General features: G+C 37.7%; 1 protein-coding gene across 2 annotated transcripts in view; it reads left to right on the top strand.

Annotated features, from left to right (window-relative positions):
• Positions 1-7,387, top strand: part of ZNF354C (zinc finger protein 354C) — a 47,541-nt gene extending 40,154 nt beyond the window's left edge. Inside the window, exon 5 of one of the 2 annotated variants that reach the window (XM_061149664.1) lies at positions 1,644-7,387. In XM_061149664.1, coding sequence (XP_061005647.1) covers positions 1,644-3,031 — 1,388 coding nt within the window. In that variant the 3' untranslated portion in view covers positions 3,032-7,387. The remainder of the gene's footprint in view (positions 1-1,643) is intronic. The other variant, XM_061149665.1, reaches the window with a different exon arrangement.
• Positions 7,388-16,441: the final 9,054 nt, after the last annotated feature.

The following is a 16,441-nucleotide window of genomic DNA, read 5'->3' as shown; positions in this document are numbered from 1 at the left end:
CCAGACCACTGCAACCACATTATTTTTCAATTCCATTCTGTCCTTCTTCTGATCCAAGCTGCCCATTTTACTAAATATAAACATTTTTGCCTTATTATTATCTAAGAATTTATAGCAACTTCTGTTATCTGTATTATTGTCAATTCTTCTAATAGTTATTTAGTAACTGTATATTTGGCCTTACTGTGCTTAACCAAAATTTTAACTAGTTCCAACTCAAATTCCCTTTAGTCAATAAGCCTCTCCTAAATAGGTTTACTTTCCCCACAGATGACTTTAAGAGGCCTTCTTTTTGACTCACAGTGTCCTCTTTTCTTTGTCTATTGAAATCCAACCCACCTCTATTGTCTGTCTTCCATTCTTTACCAATATTGTTGATATTTGTATCCTCATTTTCTGAACCTCAAATTTGAATTATGCAGTTGAGTCTTCTCAGATTATGGAGAAATGAACTATTACTGTTTGGCCATTTATTTTTTTTTCTATTATCATTGCTAATTATTCAGTATTTGTTCAATAAATGACTGAGTCTCAGGAGTCCAGTAAGAGAGGAGAGGTCTCTTTTCATTTTCAAGGTTACCTGCCCTTCATAATAATTTTTCCAACTTGGTCACTCTGCTCATTCATTCTTTATTTTTTTATCTAAGACATTCTAATTGTGTACTTGTCTTGTACACAATAAAGAATTAACAAACCATCATAAGACATAGCTACTGCTCTCCTTGAACAAATAACTTTGAATTATTTTCACAAACTTTATATATGTAAGTTAAGTGATTGAATGTTTTGAAAATATGTTTTGAAATTTGAAGAAAGAGGTGGATTATTTAGGCTTAAATAATTGAGCTTTTGTAAAGAAATAAGATTAGAGTAGTAGGGTAAGTTTCTAAATGGACAGGGGAGATCATATTGTGAGAAAGAGTAAAAAGAGAGAAGGTACCTGGTTGATCCTTGAAAATCTAAACTGCTAGCTTTCCCATGGATACCATTAAGAAAGATCTATATTCTTATACAGATTTATAGCCTATATTTCTTATTCTTATTTAATTTCAATAAAATATTTTTATTACTAAAACCAGATGCATTTTATTAACATAGATAGTCTATATTTTATTTAATTTGTATAGTTTATTTAAGTACATACAGTTACCTAATTAGTGATCTAACTTTAATCTATTTTCAATCTTGGATTGATAAAAGTAAGCCAAGTTTTAACTCAGAGTTTCTTAGAATCAGCTCAAGCTAAATCTTTTCACTTTTTTTTTTCATTTATTTTTATTAGTTGGAGGCTAATTACTTTACAATATTGTAGTGGGTTTTGTCATACATTGACATGAATCAGCCATGGAGTTACATATATTCCCCATCCCGATCTCAGATCTGAGCTTGGGGCTTGGGCATACTTCAGAACTTCACATCTCTTGTAGACTTTTGTTAGTCTCAAAAGATCCCTGCCTTTACTTCTCTCAGGTGGCAAAATCTTTGTTGTCACTGTTAATTTGTCCACTATATTCTCCCACACTACTCTTGTTTACTTCTCCTTCCATTCTATCCTGTTTTTCTCTAGATTCAAGTTCATATTTGAAATTATATGGTATCAAACTCTCTTTTAGCAGAGAAGCCATGATTCTGATTTATTCCAGGTTTTAAGACATGGCCTGAAATAGAAGCATTGCCTTGCAAACAGGACATTTCTACAGGAGAAACATCTCAAGGAATAATAATGAAAAACTCCATTAAGTTGGACATCAAGTGTGGAGAAGCTTTGGAATTTGAGGGCAGGACACAACAAGAGCAACAGAAAAAAACTCTCAGGCAAGTGGTAGCCTCACAGAAGAAAACCATCAGTGGAGCTGGAAACCAGACAAGTCTTGAATTAGGGAAAGGCTTATTTATAAATACAGTTCTTATTAGACGACAAAATGTTCCTATGGAAAGAGTACCCAGTGTATATTATACTTTTGGGAGAGATTTTAAACAGAATATTGATCTAATGAGATGTTTCCAGATTTACCCAGGAGAAAAACCTCATATTTACAATGAATGTGAAAAAAGCTTCAATCAGAGTCTTCATCTTTTTGAAGGCCAGAGAATTCATACTGGTGAGAAACCTTACAAATGTAATGAGTGTGGGAAGACCTTCAGCCACAGATCATCACTTCTTGCCCATCAGAGAATTCATACTGGAGAGAAACCTTACAGATGTAATCAATGTGAGAAAGCATTTAGTAGCAGTTCAACCCTTATCAAACATTTGAGAGTGCATACTGGAGAGAAACCCTATCAGTGTAAGGACTGTGGTAAAGCTTTTAGCCAGTGTTCCACCCTCACTGTACATCAGAGGATTCATACTGGAGAAAAACTCTATAAATGTGGAGAATGTGAGAAGGCCTTCAATTGTAGAGCAAAGCTTCATAGACACCAACAAATCCATACAGGTGAGAAACCCTATAAATGTCATGAATGTGGGAAAAGTTACAGCCAGTTTACATCTCTGGTTGAACATCAGAGGCTTCATACTGGAGAACAACTGTGTAAATGCTTGGAATGTGGGAGAAATTTCACTCGCATCTCAACCTTTATTGAACATCAGCGGATTCATACTGGACAAAAACCATATCAATGTAATGAATGTGGGAAAGCCTTCAACCAGTATTCATCCTTTAATGACCATCGGAAAATTCATACTGGAGAAAAACTTTACACATGTGGAGAATGTGGGAAAGCCTTTGGTTGCAAATCTAACCTTTATAGGCATCAGAGAATCCATACTGGAGAGAAACCATATCAGTGTAATCAGTGTGGAAAAGCTTTCAGCCAGTATTCATTCTTAACTGAACATGAGAGAATCCATACTGGAGAGAAACTCTATAAATGTATGGAATGTGGGAAAGCCTACAGTTACAGATCAAACCTTTGTAGACACAAAAAAGTTCACAATAAAGAAAAACTCTATAAATGGAAAGAATATGGGATCAGAGATTTCTTAGAGGAGATAAGTCCTATGACGTTTAATTCATCTCTGAAATAATTTAAGGGTTCTCATTGGAGAATAATCAGGAGAATAATAAATAGGGCACAGGCTTCTGGTAGATCAAGCCTTTTTTTTACTTCTCTTAGAGAAAATATGCTAGTTATCACTAAGTAATGGTAGAAGTGACCAACGGATATTAAGAGCACTGCCTTGTCAAATTTTATAAGAACCAGTAAATTTAAGATTTCTAAAAACATAAAAATTTTAAATTCACAGAAAATTGTAAAAGACCTAACTTTGAAAACAATGGAATATAAGTTTTATTTCTTTCATTAGACTTTGTTGCCTTTCTAACAGTAAGTTTCAATATGAATTTTCTTTTAAAGGCAGTCACTGAGTTATTAATAATGTGAATAAGTGTGGGGCCTTATTTTCTAAAATGGCAGATAAATATAGGACATGCTGTCTTTCATAAAGAGAAGCTAAAGATAAAAAGAAATTCTTTAAATTTAGATTTTCACATGGAAATAATTAAGCTCACTTTTTGTGAACTGCCTCACCAGCAATTTATATTTATAAATATACATGTATGTATATGTGTGTTAGTTGCTCAGTCATGTCTGACTCTTTGCGACCCTGTAGACTGTAGCTTGCCAGGCTCCTCTGTCCATGGAATTCTCCAGGCAAGGCTACTGGAGTGGGTAGCCATTCCCTTCTCCAGAGGATCTTCCTGATCCAGGGATCAAACCTGGGTCTCTTGCTTAGCAAGCAGATTCTTTACCGTAGCCTGAGCCACCAGTGATAGACATAAATGTATGTATGTATTCATGTGTATATATACATAGAGAGAGAATTTTGGACTGTATTTTTTCAAAATTCTTTGATGATTAAAAAATTTGGTTTTATTAATTTAGAATTTAGTTTTGAAAATTAAAATTTTGCCCAATGGTGTCTCTTCCTTTTCTTTTCTTACATCATTTCTTAATATGATATGCTTCTACATTGCTGAACAGAGTCTTAGAGAAGTTGGTGTCAACTGAAGCAAGTGAAGAGACTATCATGCAAATACTGTCTTGTATATTGCAAAAGGAATATATTTCCAGACTCTGATTATATATTTGGTAGCTCATTAACACCAAGAGAGATTTTAATTTAGTTAGTTATAGTCTTTCATTTTAACTAATGAAGAAATTGAGCTTTTTGAGTACAATTAAGACTAGAATCTAGATCTTCAGCTCTGGTTGTAATAATTATAGGTTAATTTACAACCTCAGGCCCCAAGAGTCCAAGTACCAAAGCTATTTGTTTTGTAAACTGGTTAGGCACATTGCATTAGTTTAATCTGTTTTATTTTTATGTTTGATAACTCCCTCAATTTTAATCTTAATAATTGACTTAGTCATCTTTTCCTTTTTTCTTATGAGTCCCTAATTATAACTGCTTTTATAGTAACTGTACTTAAATCCTAAAACCTAGCTATGGTCCAGATAGTGAAATTACATTTGGGTGTTTCACATATAAAATTGCCTTTTTGTTTATTTTTGTTACACATCTTTTAGGACTTCTTTTATGTAAAGTGATATATGAGTATTTTATTATTAAACATTCTAATTATTGGTATAAACTAGTTATCCAAACATGTTCCATGTTTTGCAGAAAGATTTCATTTTCCCCTGGGTCTACTTCCTTCAGTTTTATATTTACTTTCACAATGGGTATCATTCAAAAGAACTGTTCTATTAATATGAAAATTAGCTAGAACCCTCTGAGACATCTAAACTGTATCCTGAGTTCAGAATTAAACTCAAGCATTCAGCATTTGACTTGTCTTAGCTCATTAGAAAGTGTTTTCTGGGGGATTCCCTGCTGGTCAAGTTTTTTAGAACATGGTGTTTTCACTGCTGGGGCCCAAGTTCCTTCCCTGGTCAGGGAACTAAGATCCTTCAAGCTGGGTGTCATGGTCAAAGAAAGTGGAGTGAGGTGGGGGGTGTTTCTTACGTATTCAAGTATGTTTATAAGGAAAATGGGGCTTCCCAGGTGGCACTAGTGGTAAAGAACCTGCCTGCCAATGCAGGAGACCTACGAGATGTTCCCTGAGTTCGATCCCTGGGTTGGGAAGATTCCCTGGAGAAGGGCTTGGCAACCCACTCCAGCATTCTTGCCTGGAGAATCTGATGGACAAAGGAGCCTGGTGGGTTACAGTCCATAGAGTCACAAAGAGTCAGACTAAAGCAACTTAGCACTTAAGGAAAATGAAGCTTTTAGACCTCAGTTTTTAACATCATACAGAGCCATTTGCAAGATATTCTAGATAAAATCACATTTGATTATCCAATAGCAGTATCCACACATTATGCAGATTTTGTTCTCTAAATGCTATTCCTCACTGAAATGAAGTAGGGCTCCTTGAAGAAATGGCTGATTCCATATGTTTGGAACAAGGAAAATATAAGATATGCCTGGAATACTTTTTTTGTGAAACAAAGAACTCAAAGACTAAAGGGATAATGTCAGAAGGATGTGAGGGCCAATTTAAAGGAGCCCTCACTGGTCAAATTTAGGACAATTTGAACATCAAAAAGAATAATCACAGTAATTGGTTATAACACACTAAATAAAATAAAATGATCCTATAAAGAAAAAACAGAAAAAAATAGAAAAGCTCTTTATATACTTATTTGGAGAATGTCATCTCCTCATTGTATGCGGAGTGATAGATTTAGAAAAATCACCATTTTACAACCCTTAATGTAATTAAATTAGGCACATTCAATGGATGGGAAAACCCTATTTTGTGGGAAAAAAATTAACAAGCATTATTTACACAGTGTCAAGATCACAGATACCAATGACAGAGGAAAGATATTCCTTTATAATGGAGAAATCTGGCTATTAAACTGAGTTTCTCTACCAGTGGAACAAGCTGACATGTGACTCTTGATGAGATGCAATATAAAGTACACATGATCATCCTGTGATGTATTCTTGCCAAAAAAAAAAATGGAACTCTAATTAAATCTCTTATCTAGACTTATCTTCCTGTTTATAAGAAATACAAGGAATAGAGGAACAAACTGAATTACATAGTGAAGAATTAGACAAGTCTAGAGTTTGAGTTATTGTACAAGATAGCTTGTCTGGACTTTTCAAGAAACCAATATAATAAAACAAGGGGCGGAGTCATCTAGATTAAGAAACTTGAGATATAACCAAATGCAAAGTGTGATTCTTATTTGGCGTCTGATTCAGAAAATCAAAACAACTGTAAGACATTTAGGGGGACATGGGGAAATACGAAGATAGAATGGATATTAGGTGATGTAGTATATTTAATTTTCCTAGAGGTATGATGTTTATGATGATGTTGAAGTATGAAGGACAGTACCCTTCTTCTTAGGAGATGCATGCCAAAGTTTTCAAATTTGAAGAGTCATGATGTTTGTAGCATATTTTAAAATAAATATGTAAAAAATTAGTCAACTGTTGTTGAATCTTTGTGGAAGATGTAGTATGTTCATTGGTCATTCTGTAAACTTCTGTGGGTTAAAAAATTTTAATAAAAAATTGAAGCAAAAATTTGATTGGAAAAGTGATGCGTATGAAGCTTCCAGTCAGTATTCTTCCTTTATACTCATAAATTTCTGGTTTGAGAGTTTATCCTATATGGATGTGATCATTGGAAATAACTTAACCATTGTTTGTTCTGGTTCCTATTATAGAATAAGCACACAACACCTTATATCTCCTACTAAATATGACTAAAAATCCTAGAGAATGCATGGAACAGTGGCCTGAGGATCCTGAAAAGTAATGATGGTAGCAGCCAGATTTGGGAAGGAAACAAGATTTTTTAAATAAGACCAGCCTGTTACTCTCAGGCATGTCTGTGCTGAGGACACTGGTGGTTGAGCAAACATCTAAACCTCTCAGAGAGGACAGCATTTATCTCTGGTCAGAGAACTGTTAGAAGAATCCTCATTGTTTTTCATCTCTCACTGTTTGCTACTTGGACCTGGAGGTGGGTGTGTCCATTAGGTGTGTAGCAGAGAGGAGAATCTGAAGCCTTGGTGTCTTAATCAGAAGACCAGAAGAGGAGTGGGCCCTGGGAGCTGGAATGTGTCAGGCTGGTGACAGAAAAGGAAACTCAGGAAAGGAATTTCATGAGGTTGTGTATATAATCCCAGACTCATCCCTAATCTCAATCCAGAATCTCATAATATAATGTAGAATTGCACAAAGTGTAGAAATTAGGAAAATCTCAATAGTTCATAAGGAGAAAGACAACAGGCCACAAGACAACGTGCCCCAAGATGACACAAATGTTGGAATTATAAAAGTAGGCATTACAACAATGTTTCAAAAAATGTGACCATTCTTGAATGGAAACTTAAAAGTTCTCAGCAGGAAAATAGGTAATACATTAGAAGGAACCAAATGGAATTTTTAAAACTAAAAAATACAGTCACAAAATATGCAAAAGCAAAAATCACTGGACATACTTAGCAGCAGAATAGAGATGACAGAGAAAAGAGTCCGTAATGGAAGACAGACTGACACAGATCCAAACTGAACTAGAAAGGGGAAAAAGACATGATCATATCAATGGATGCAGAAAAAGTTTTGACAGTATTTATGGTAAAAACTAAGAAAATCAGAAATAAAAGAGAAATTAACCTAATAAAGGGCATCTACCAAAACCCCACAACTAACATCCTGCTTAATGATGATCAGCTGAATGATGTTAAGGTCAGGGACAAGTCATGATGTCCACTCTGAACACTTCTAACCAATCCTTGCTAATGCAATCAGCCAAGAACAACAAGAACAAAAAAGGTACAAAGGTACAAAAAAACAAAAAAGGAAGAAATTAAATGGCCTCTGTTTAAAGATAACATGATTGTCCTCTTAGAAAAACCCAAGGAATCAGCAAAAAAAGCTCTTAGAACTAATGAGTTTAACAAGGTCAGAAGATATTAGATTAACATGCAAAAGTTTCTGCATTTGTGTACTAGCAGTGAACAATCAGGCTTCCCTGGTGGCTCAGTGGTAAAGAATCTGCTTGACAATACAGGAGACAGATTTGATCCCTGGGTCAAGATGCCCTGGAGAAGGAAAGGGCTACCCACTCCAGTATCGTTAAATGGGAAATCCTGTGGACAGAGGAGCCTTGCAAGTGAGAGTCCATTGGGTCACAGAAGAGTCAGACATGGCTAAACAACAAGAAGAGAACAATTAGAAAATAAATCTAAGCAATATACACCATTTGCTGTACTCTGAAAAGTAAAAAGGAAGTGGAAAGTAAAGAAATACGTAGCTACAAATGTGTAGGATCTCTATACTGCAAAAAAAGCCCACCAGGCTCCTCTGTCCTTGGGATTCTCTAGGTAAGAATACTGGAGTGGGTAGCCATTCCCTTCTCCAGGGCATCTTCCTGACCCAGGGATCAAACCCAGGTCTCCTGCATTGCAGGCAGATTCCGTACCCTCTGAGCCATCAGAGACGCACCATACAGCAAATTGCAAAATGTTAATAATGAGTGATGTAAAAAAGATGAATTAAGGAGACATGTTTACAAGTGAGAAGACAATATAGCTAGTTTGGCAGTTCTCATCAGTTTATTCTACAGATGTAACACAATTCCAGTAAAAATTTCATTAGGATTTTTTTTCTGTAGCTAGAAAAGCTGATTCTAAAATTTAGGTGGAAAAGCAAAGAAAGTTGGGTAGCCAAAACAATTTTGAAAAAGCAGAATAAAGTTAACAGACTCAAAATACTCAACTTTAAGCTACAGTAATAAAGACAGTGATATTGGTGAAGGAATAGATATGTAGATTAATGGGATAGAAAGTAAGGCCAGAAATAGACTGGTTAAACAGATGGTGGTACGTCCATATATTAGAATCAGTTCAGTTCAGTTGCTCAGTCGTGTCTGACTCTACAATGGCGTGTACTGTAGCACACCAGGCTTCCCTCTCCATCACCAATTCCCAGAGCTTCCTCAAACTCACATCCATCAAGACGCTGATGCCATCCAACCATCTCAACCTCAGTTGTCCCCTTCTCCTCCTGCCTTCAATCTTTCCCAGCACCAGGGTCTTTTTCAGTGAGTTGGCTCTTCCCATTGGAGCTTCAGCTTCACCATCAGTCCTTCCAATGTATATTCAGGACTGATTTCCTTTAGGATTGACTGGTTTGATCTTCTTGCTGTCCAAGGGACTCTCAAGAGTCTTCTCCAACACCACAGTTCAAGAGCATCAATTCTTCAGCACTCAGCTTTCATTATAGTCCAAATCTCACATTCATACATCACTACTGGAAAACCGTAGCTTTGACTAGACAGACCTTTGTCGGCAAAGGAATGTCTCTGCTTTCTAATATGCTATCCAGGTTTGTCATAACTTTTCTTCCAAGGAGCAAGCATCTTAATTTCATGGCTGCAGTCACCATCTGCAGTGATTTTGGAGCCAAAGAAAATAAAGTCTGTCACTGTTTCCATTGATTTCCCCATCTATTTGCCATGAAGTGATGGGACCAGATGCCATGATCTTAGTTTTTTGAATGTGAAGTTTTAAGCCAGTTTTTCACTGTCCTCTTTCAGTTTCATCATGAGACTCTTTAGTTCCTCTTCATTTTCTGCCATAAGGGTGGTGTCATCTGTGTATCTGAAGTTATTGATATTTCTCCCGGCATTCATGATTCCAGCTTGTGCTTCATCCAGCCTGGCATTTCGCATGATTTACTCTGCATATAAGTGAAATAAGCAGGGTAACAATATACAGCCTTGACATACTCCTTTCCCAATTTGGAACCAGTCCATTGTTCCATATCCAGTTCTAACTGTTGCTTCTTGACTTGCATACAGGTTTCTCAGGAGACAGGTAAGGTGCTCTGGTATTCCCATCTCTTTAAGAATTTTCCACAGTTTGTTGTGATCCAAACAATCAAAGACTTTGGCATAGTCAATAACACAGGAGTAGATATTTATCCAGAAATCTCTTGCTTTTTCTATGATCCATCAGACATTGGCAATTTGATCTCTGGTTCCTCTGCCTTTTCTAAATCCAACTTGAACATCTGGGAGTTCTTGGTTGAAGCCTGAGAACAGTTGAAGCCTGTCTTGGAGAATTTTGAGCATTACTTTGCTAGCATGTGAGATGAGTGTGATTGTGTGGTAGTTTGAACATTCTTTGGCATTGTCTTTCTTTGGGATTGGAATGAAAATTGACCTTTACCAGTCCTGTGGCCATTGCTGCATTTTCCAAATTTTCTGTCATATTTAGCGCAGCACTTCCACAGCATCATCTTTTAGGATTTGAACTAGCTCAACTGGAATTCCATCACCTCCACTAGCTTTGTTCATAGTGATGTTTCCTAGGGTCCCCTTGTCCTTGCACTCCAGGATGTCTGGCTCTAGGTGAGTGATCACACCATTGGGGTTATCTGGGTCGTGAAGATCTTTTTTGTACAGTTCTTCTGTGTGTTCTTCCCACCTCTTCTTACTATCTTCTGTTTCTGTTAGGTCCATACCATTTCTGTCTTTTGTTGTGCCCATTTCTTTGCATGAAATGTTCCCTTGGTATCTCTATTTTCTTGAAGAGATCTCTAGTCTTTCCCATTCTGTTGTTTTCCTCTATTTCTTTGCATTGATCACTGAGGAAGGCTTTCTTATTTCTCCTTGCTATTCTTTGGAACTCTGCATTCAGATGGATATAGCTTTCCTTTTCTCCTTGCCTTTTGCTTCTCTTCTCTGCTATTTGTAAGGCCTCCTCAGACAACCATTTTGCCTTTTTGCATTTCTTTTTCTTGGGGATGGTTTTGATCACAGCCTTCTGTACAATGTTACAAACCTCCATCCATAGTTCTTCAGGCACTCTGTCTATCAGATCTAATCCCTTGAATCTATTTGTCACTTCTACTGTATAATCATAAGGGATTTGATTTAGATCATACCTGAATGGTCTCCCTATTCAGGTCTACCTAAAAAGTAGTGGTTTTCCCTACTTTCTTCCATTTAAGTCTGAATTTGGCAATAAGGTGTTCTTGGTCTGTGCCACAGTCAGCTCCCGGTCTTGTTTTTACTGACTGTATAGAGCTTCTCCATCTTTGGCTGCAAAGAATATAATCAAATCTGATTTTGGTATTGACCATCTGGCGATGTCCACTGTAGAGTCTTCTCTTGTGTTGTTGGAAGAGGGTGTTTGCTATGACCAGTGTGTTCTCTTGGTAAAACTCTGTTAGACTTTGCCCTGCTTCATTTTGTACTCCAAGGCCAAACTTGCCTGTTACTCCAGGTATCTCTTGACTTCCTACTTTTGCATTCCAGTGTCCTGAAATGAAAAGGACATCTTTTGGGGATGTTAGTTCTAGAAGGTCTTGTAGGAAGGTCTTCATAGAACCATTCAACTTCAGCATCTTCAGCATTACTGGTTGGGGCATAGACTTGGATTACTGTGATATTGAATGGCTTGCCTAGGAAATGAACAGAGATCATTCTGTCATTTTTGAGACTGCATCCAAGTACTGCATTTTGGACTCTTTTGTTGACTATGATGGCTACTCCATTTCTTCTAAGGGTTTCTTGCCCACAGTAGTAGATACAGTGGTCACCTGAGTTAAATTCACCCATTCTGGTCCGTTTTAGTTCACTGATTCCTAAAATGTCAATGTTCACTCTTGCCATCTCCTGTTTGACCATTTCCAATTTGCCTTGATTCATGGACCTTACATTCCAGGGTCCTGTACAACATTGCTCTTTACAGCATCGAACTGTACTTCCATCACTAGTCACACCCACAACTGGGTGTTGTTTTTGCTTTGGCTCAGCCTCTTCATTCTTTCCTGAGCTATTTCTCCACTCTTCTGCAGTAGCATATATTAGGCTATCCCTTAGCAATAAAAAGGTATGAGCCCCTTATACAGAGTGAAGTAAGCCAGAAAGATAAAGAACATTACAGCATACTAACACATATACATGGAATTTAGAAAGATGGTAACGATAACCCTATATGCAAAACAGAAAAAGAGACACAGAAATACAGAACAGACTTTTGAACTCTGCGGGAGAAGGTGAGGGTGGGATATTTCAAAAGAACAGCATGTATATCATCTATGGTGAAACAGATCACCAGCCCAGGTGGGATGCATGAGACAAGTGCTCGGGCCTGGTGCACTGGGAAGACCCAGAGGAATCAGGTGGAGAGGGAGGTGGGAGGGGGGATCGGGATGGGGAATACGTGTAAATCCATGGCTGATTCATGTCAATGTATGACAAAACCCACTGAAATGTTGTGAAGTAATTAGCCTCCAACTAATAAAAAAAAAAAAGAAAGGTATGAGCTGTCGATACATTCTGCATTGAAGAATGCCAGAGGCATCGTGCTGTGTGAGAGAAACCTGACACAGAGCTTGTGCGCTTCGATATCATTTATATGCCTCTATGTAAAAAGCAAAACTAGAGACACAGAGGCTGAGTCTGTGGTTGCCAGGGGCCACAGACAAGATAGGCAGAAGGTTTGACTGTAAAAGAACAAGAGAGTTTTCTGGAGGGTAGAATTGTTACATATCCTGTTTGTAGTACTTGCACAGATCTATAGGGTGAAAATGTTAAAACTCATGAGACTCTACATTAAGAAAATGCAAATTTATTATATGTGAATTTTAACCATAGTTTTTTAAAAATAAGGTAAACATTTGTGTCTGTTCAGGACCTGTGTGTTTGTATGTGTCTGCATGATGTTGCATTAAACTGTGGATGAACCATGGAGGAGCTATCATAAAAGGCAGCTTAAGGCCAAAGAGATGAATGTTGTGCCTGAGTTAATATGATGAAAGCAGCCGAGAGAAAATAATATAGAAGTCTGAATTTATATCAAAATTCACAGCTAATAGAAAAGCAAAGTTGGTACAGAGTTGACTTATACTCTGAAAGGCCACACCTAATGAGGACAAGTGAAAGTAGAACAGAAATTTTACAAATGAAAGCTATTATGGCCCATATGGTAAAATGGTAGGGTTTACAAGTGAAGCTACAGAAAAACATGATGAAGATGTTTTGGTTTCAAACACAATTCTAAGATGTAGAAGAAACATTGACTTCAGAATCAAAAGACTTGAGTTAATAGAGCTGGTTGTACCACTCACTGTTGTGAACTTGGGAAAGTGTGATACTCCTTCGGGATCCTACTTTTTTATATCTGTGAGAAACATAGACATATAGATATGTAGAAATGTAGATATGGACCAGATTAGTTGACAGAATATTTTCATTTATATCATTGAAATATCCTAAGGCAAAGAAAACTGCCTCACCTGTCTATGTTTCTGTTCAATAATTTTCACCATTATTGTACCAAGAATTGCCTGCATTGAGTCCCCAGCAATCAATACAACTTAATGAAAGACGCTTTCTCACTTTTTTTAAAAATCTATATCCTGTGTCCTCTAGGGAATTCCTTCTCCTGTTCCCTATCCCAACCCTTGCTCTTCCATCTTACAGAAAGATCCTTAAAGGGGACTGGCAGAATAAGTGAGAATAAACCTTGTCAGAAGGAATGCAGGATGAAAATAACTTTCTTTCAACCCTATAGTGAGTACTTAGGAAGTGCTGGTGTGAAAGATAAAAAAAGGTGTGTGATGTACACGAACAAGGTGCTGAGATGGCCTTTTTGTGTCTTGTTGGGACTCTAACTGGTAGAGAGGTTAGTTTGCTCCACGTGGTAACTTGTAATACCGTTTGATGCAGTGGCTCTGTACTGCTGTCTGCTGTCCTGCTCTGTGCTGCTTCACCTACCACCCCTGGTTATTTCTCCCTTCACCCACAGAAATCACATTTACCACACCAGAATCAACAAATTTTAAAGGGTTTTCTTCATTAAATATGTTATATTAATAATTTATTATATAGTTTTATAATTATAATATGAGTATATTATATGTTATGCTTAATAAAGTTTCCTAGTAATGAAGGGGCTGAAACTAGAAATAGACTCTGAAAACCTGAAAAGTGGAAGTGAAAAATCACTCAGTCATGTCCAACTCTTTGCGACCCCATGGACTGTAGTCCATGGAATTCTCCAGGCCAGAATACTGGAATGGGTAGCCTTTCCCTTGAACCCCGGCCTCCCACGTTACAGGTGTGTTCTTTACCAGCTAAGCCACTGGAAAGGCCCAAAAATACTGGAGTGGGTAGACTATTCTTTCTCCGGCGGATTTTCAACACCCAGGAATTGAACCAGGGTCTCCTGCATTGCAGCTGAACTACCAGGGAAGCCCCCCAAAATGTTCAGCACTCCTCTTTGTTGGGGAATCGAATTCTGGTCTCCCACGTGACAAGGGGGGATACTCACCACTATACCGAGGAGTGAGCTGAAAACTTAGACTGGAATAACAGCTGAACCACATTTAAAACACAGGGGGAACCATTCTCATCTTGGAAAAAGCTGTTCCCTCTGAAAGGAAATTGGTCTCTTAGGGTCAGCACAACGGTGCCTGTATAGGACAAGGAGGCAATCTGATCCCACCTACAGCCAGTGAAGAGATGAGATAGCAAGTGTGATGAAACCCAAGGAAGAATTTGCTCCCAGCAGAAAAGAAAAGAAATACCACTCTCCCTGGGCCTGGGAACCCAGTACAACAAAATGTTTATAGGATTAAAGGCTATCCCAAGCAGTGTAACTGCATATTAGTCCTCAACCTAACATCAATATGAAATATCCTCCTTTTGATCTAGAATTTATGTGTGTGAGCTCAGTCATTCAGTCATTTCCAACTCTTTCAACTGTATGAACTGTAGCTTGCCAGGCTCCTCTGTCCATAGAATTTTCCAGTCAAGAATACTGGAGTGAGTTGCCATTTATTTCTCCAGGGGATCTTCCCAAACCAGGGATGAAACTTGTGTCTCTTGTGTCTCCTGGATTGGCAGGTAGATTCTTTACCACTGAGCCACCAAGGAAGCCCTTATGGACTATAAGATTGTAGCCTGTCAGGCTCCTCTGTCCATGGGCTTCTCCAGGCAAGAATGCTGGAATGGATTCCACTTCTTCCTCCAGGAGGTCTTCCTGACCCAGGGTTGAATCCGCATTTCTTGCATTTGCAGGTGGATTCTTTACCACTGTGCCACCTGGGAAGCCCCACCCTCCCCCCCCAACCCCCCGCCAAATGGATATGACTCTGCAACTTAAGCTCCAAAATAGTGGTGATGACACCTGTGCTGTAATGAACTGCATGTTTATCATATTGAGCATTTACTAGTGTTGATATGAGTTGTTTCTGAAATTTCCATAAGTTATTCAATAGTGACTTAAAAGTTACGTACTAATTTGTGTCCTACAGAATGTACCTGATCTAAGATTTACTGTGGAAGAAATTGTATAATGACCAGGAGTCAGCAAACTTTCGGGGCTCAATAGTAAATATTCTAGGTTCTGTGGACTGAGAGGCAAAATCAGGGATGTTATATAGATACTTATATTGCAAGAAAGAAACAAACTTCCATAAATTTTAATGATGAAATTCAAAACACGATTGAGTACAATTGTTATATTTTACAAATATTTTGTAGAAGAGAATAACTGTTTTGCTTAGTGTTCCCTATCATTAAAATTGACTTTACCAAGATAATTCAATGAGAACAAATAGTCTTTCAACAAATGGTGCTGGGACAACTAGATACAAAAGAATACAGTTGGATCCCTACCTCACCATATACAGTAATTAACTCAGAATGTATCAAAGACCTAAAGGTAACAGCCAAAATGATAGAACACTAAGAAAATATAGACATTAGTCTTTGTGACCTTGGATTAGGCAATGGTTTTGTGGATATGACACAAGAAACACAAATAACAAAAGAAAAAATGCATAAATTGAGTATCACCAAAATTTAAAATGTGTGTCTACCATGATCCAGAAAGTATAAATATAGTCCATAGAGTGGGAGAGAAGTTTTACAGGTCATATATCTGATAATGTACTATGTAGAGTATATAAAGCACTACTACCGTTCAATAATGATCAGTTCTGTTCAGTTCAGTCACTCAGTCATGTCCAACTCTTTGCGACCCCATGAACCACAGCACGCCAGGCCTCCCTGTCCATCACCAACTCTTGGAGTCCACCCAAACCCATGTCCATTGAGTCGGTAGTGCCATCCAACCATCTCATCCTCTGTTGTCTCCTCCTCCTGCCCTCAATCTTTCCCAGCATCAGGGTCTTTTCAAATGAGTCAGCTCTTCTATCAGGTGGCCAAAGTATTGGAGTTTCAGCTTCAGCATCAGTCCTTCCAGTGAACACCCAGGACTGATCTCCTTCAGAATGGACTGGTTGGATCTCCTTGCAGTCCAAGGGACTCTCAAGAGTCTTCTCCAACACCACAGTTCAAAAGCATCAATTCTTCAGCACTCAGCTTTCTTTATAATCTAACTCTCATATCCATACATGACCACTGGAAAACCCATAGCCTTGACTAGA

Source organism: Dama dama, chromosome 9 (assembly GCF_033118175.1).
Source record: "Dama dama isolate Ldn47 chromosome 9, ASM3311817v1, whole genome shotgun sequence".
In the NCBI taxonomy this organism is placed as follows: domain Eukaryota; kingdom Metazoa; phylum Chordata; class Mammalia; order Artiodactyla; family Cervidae; genus Dama; species Dama dama.
Note: the sequence above shows the minus strand (reverse complement) of the source record. Positions and strands in the feature narration are given on the sequence as shown.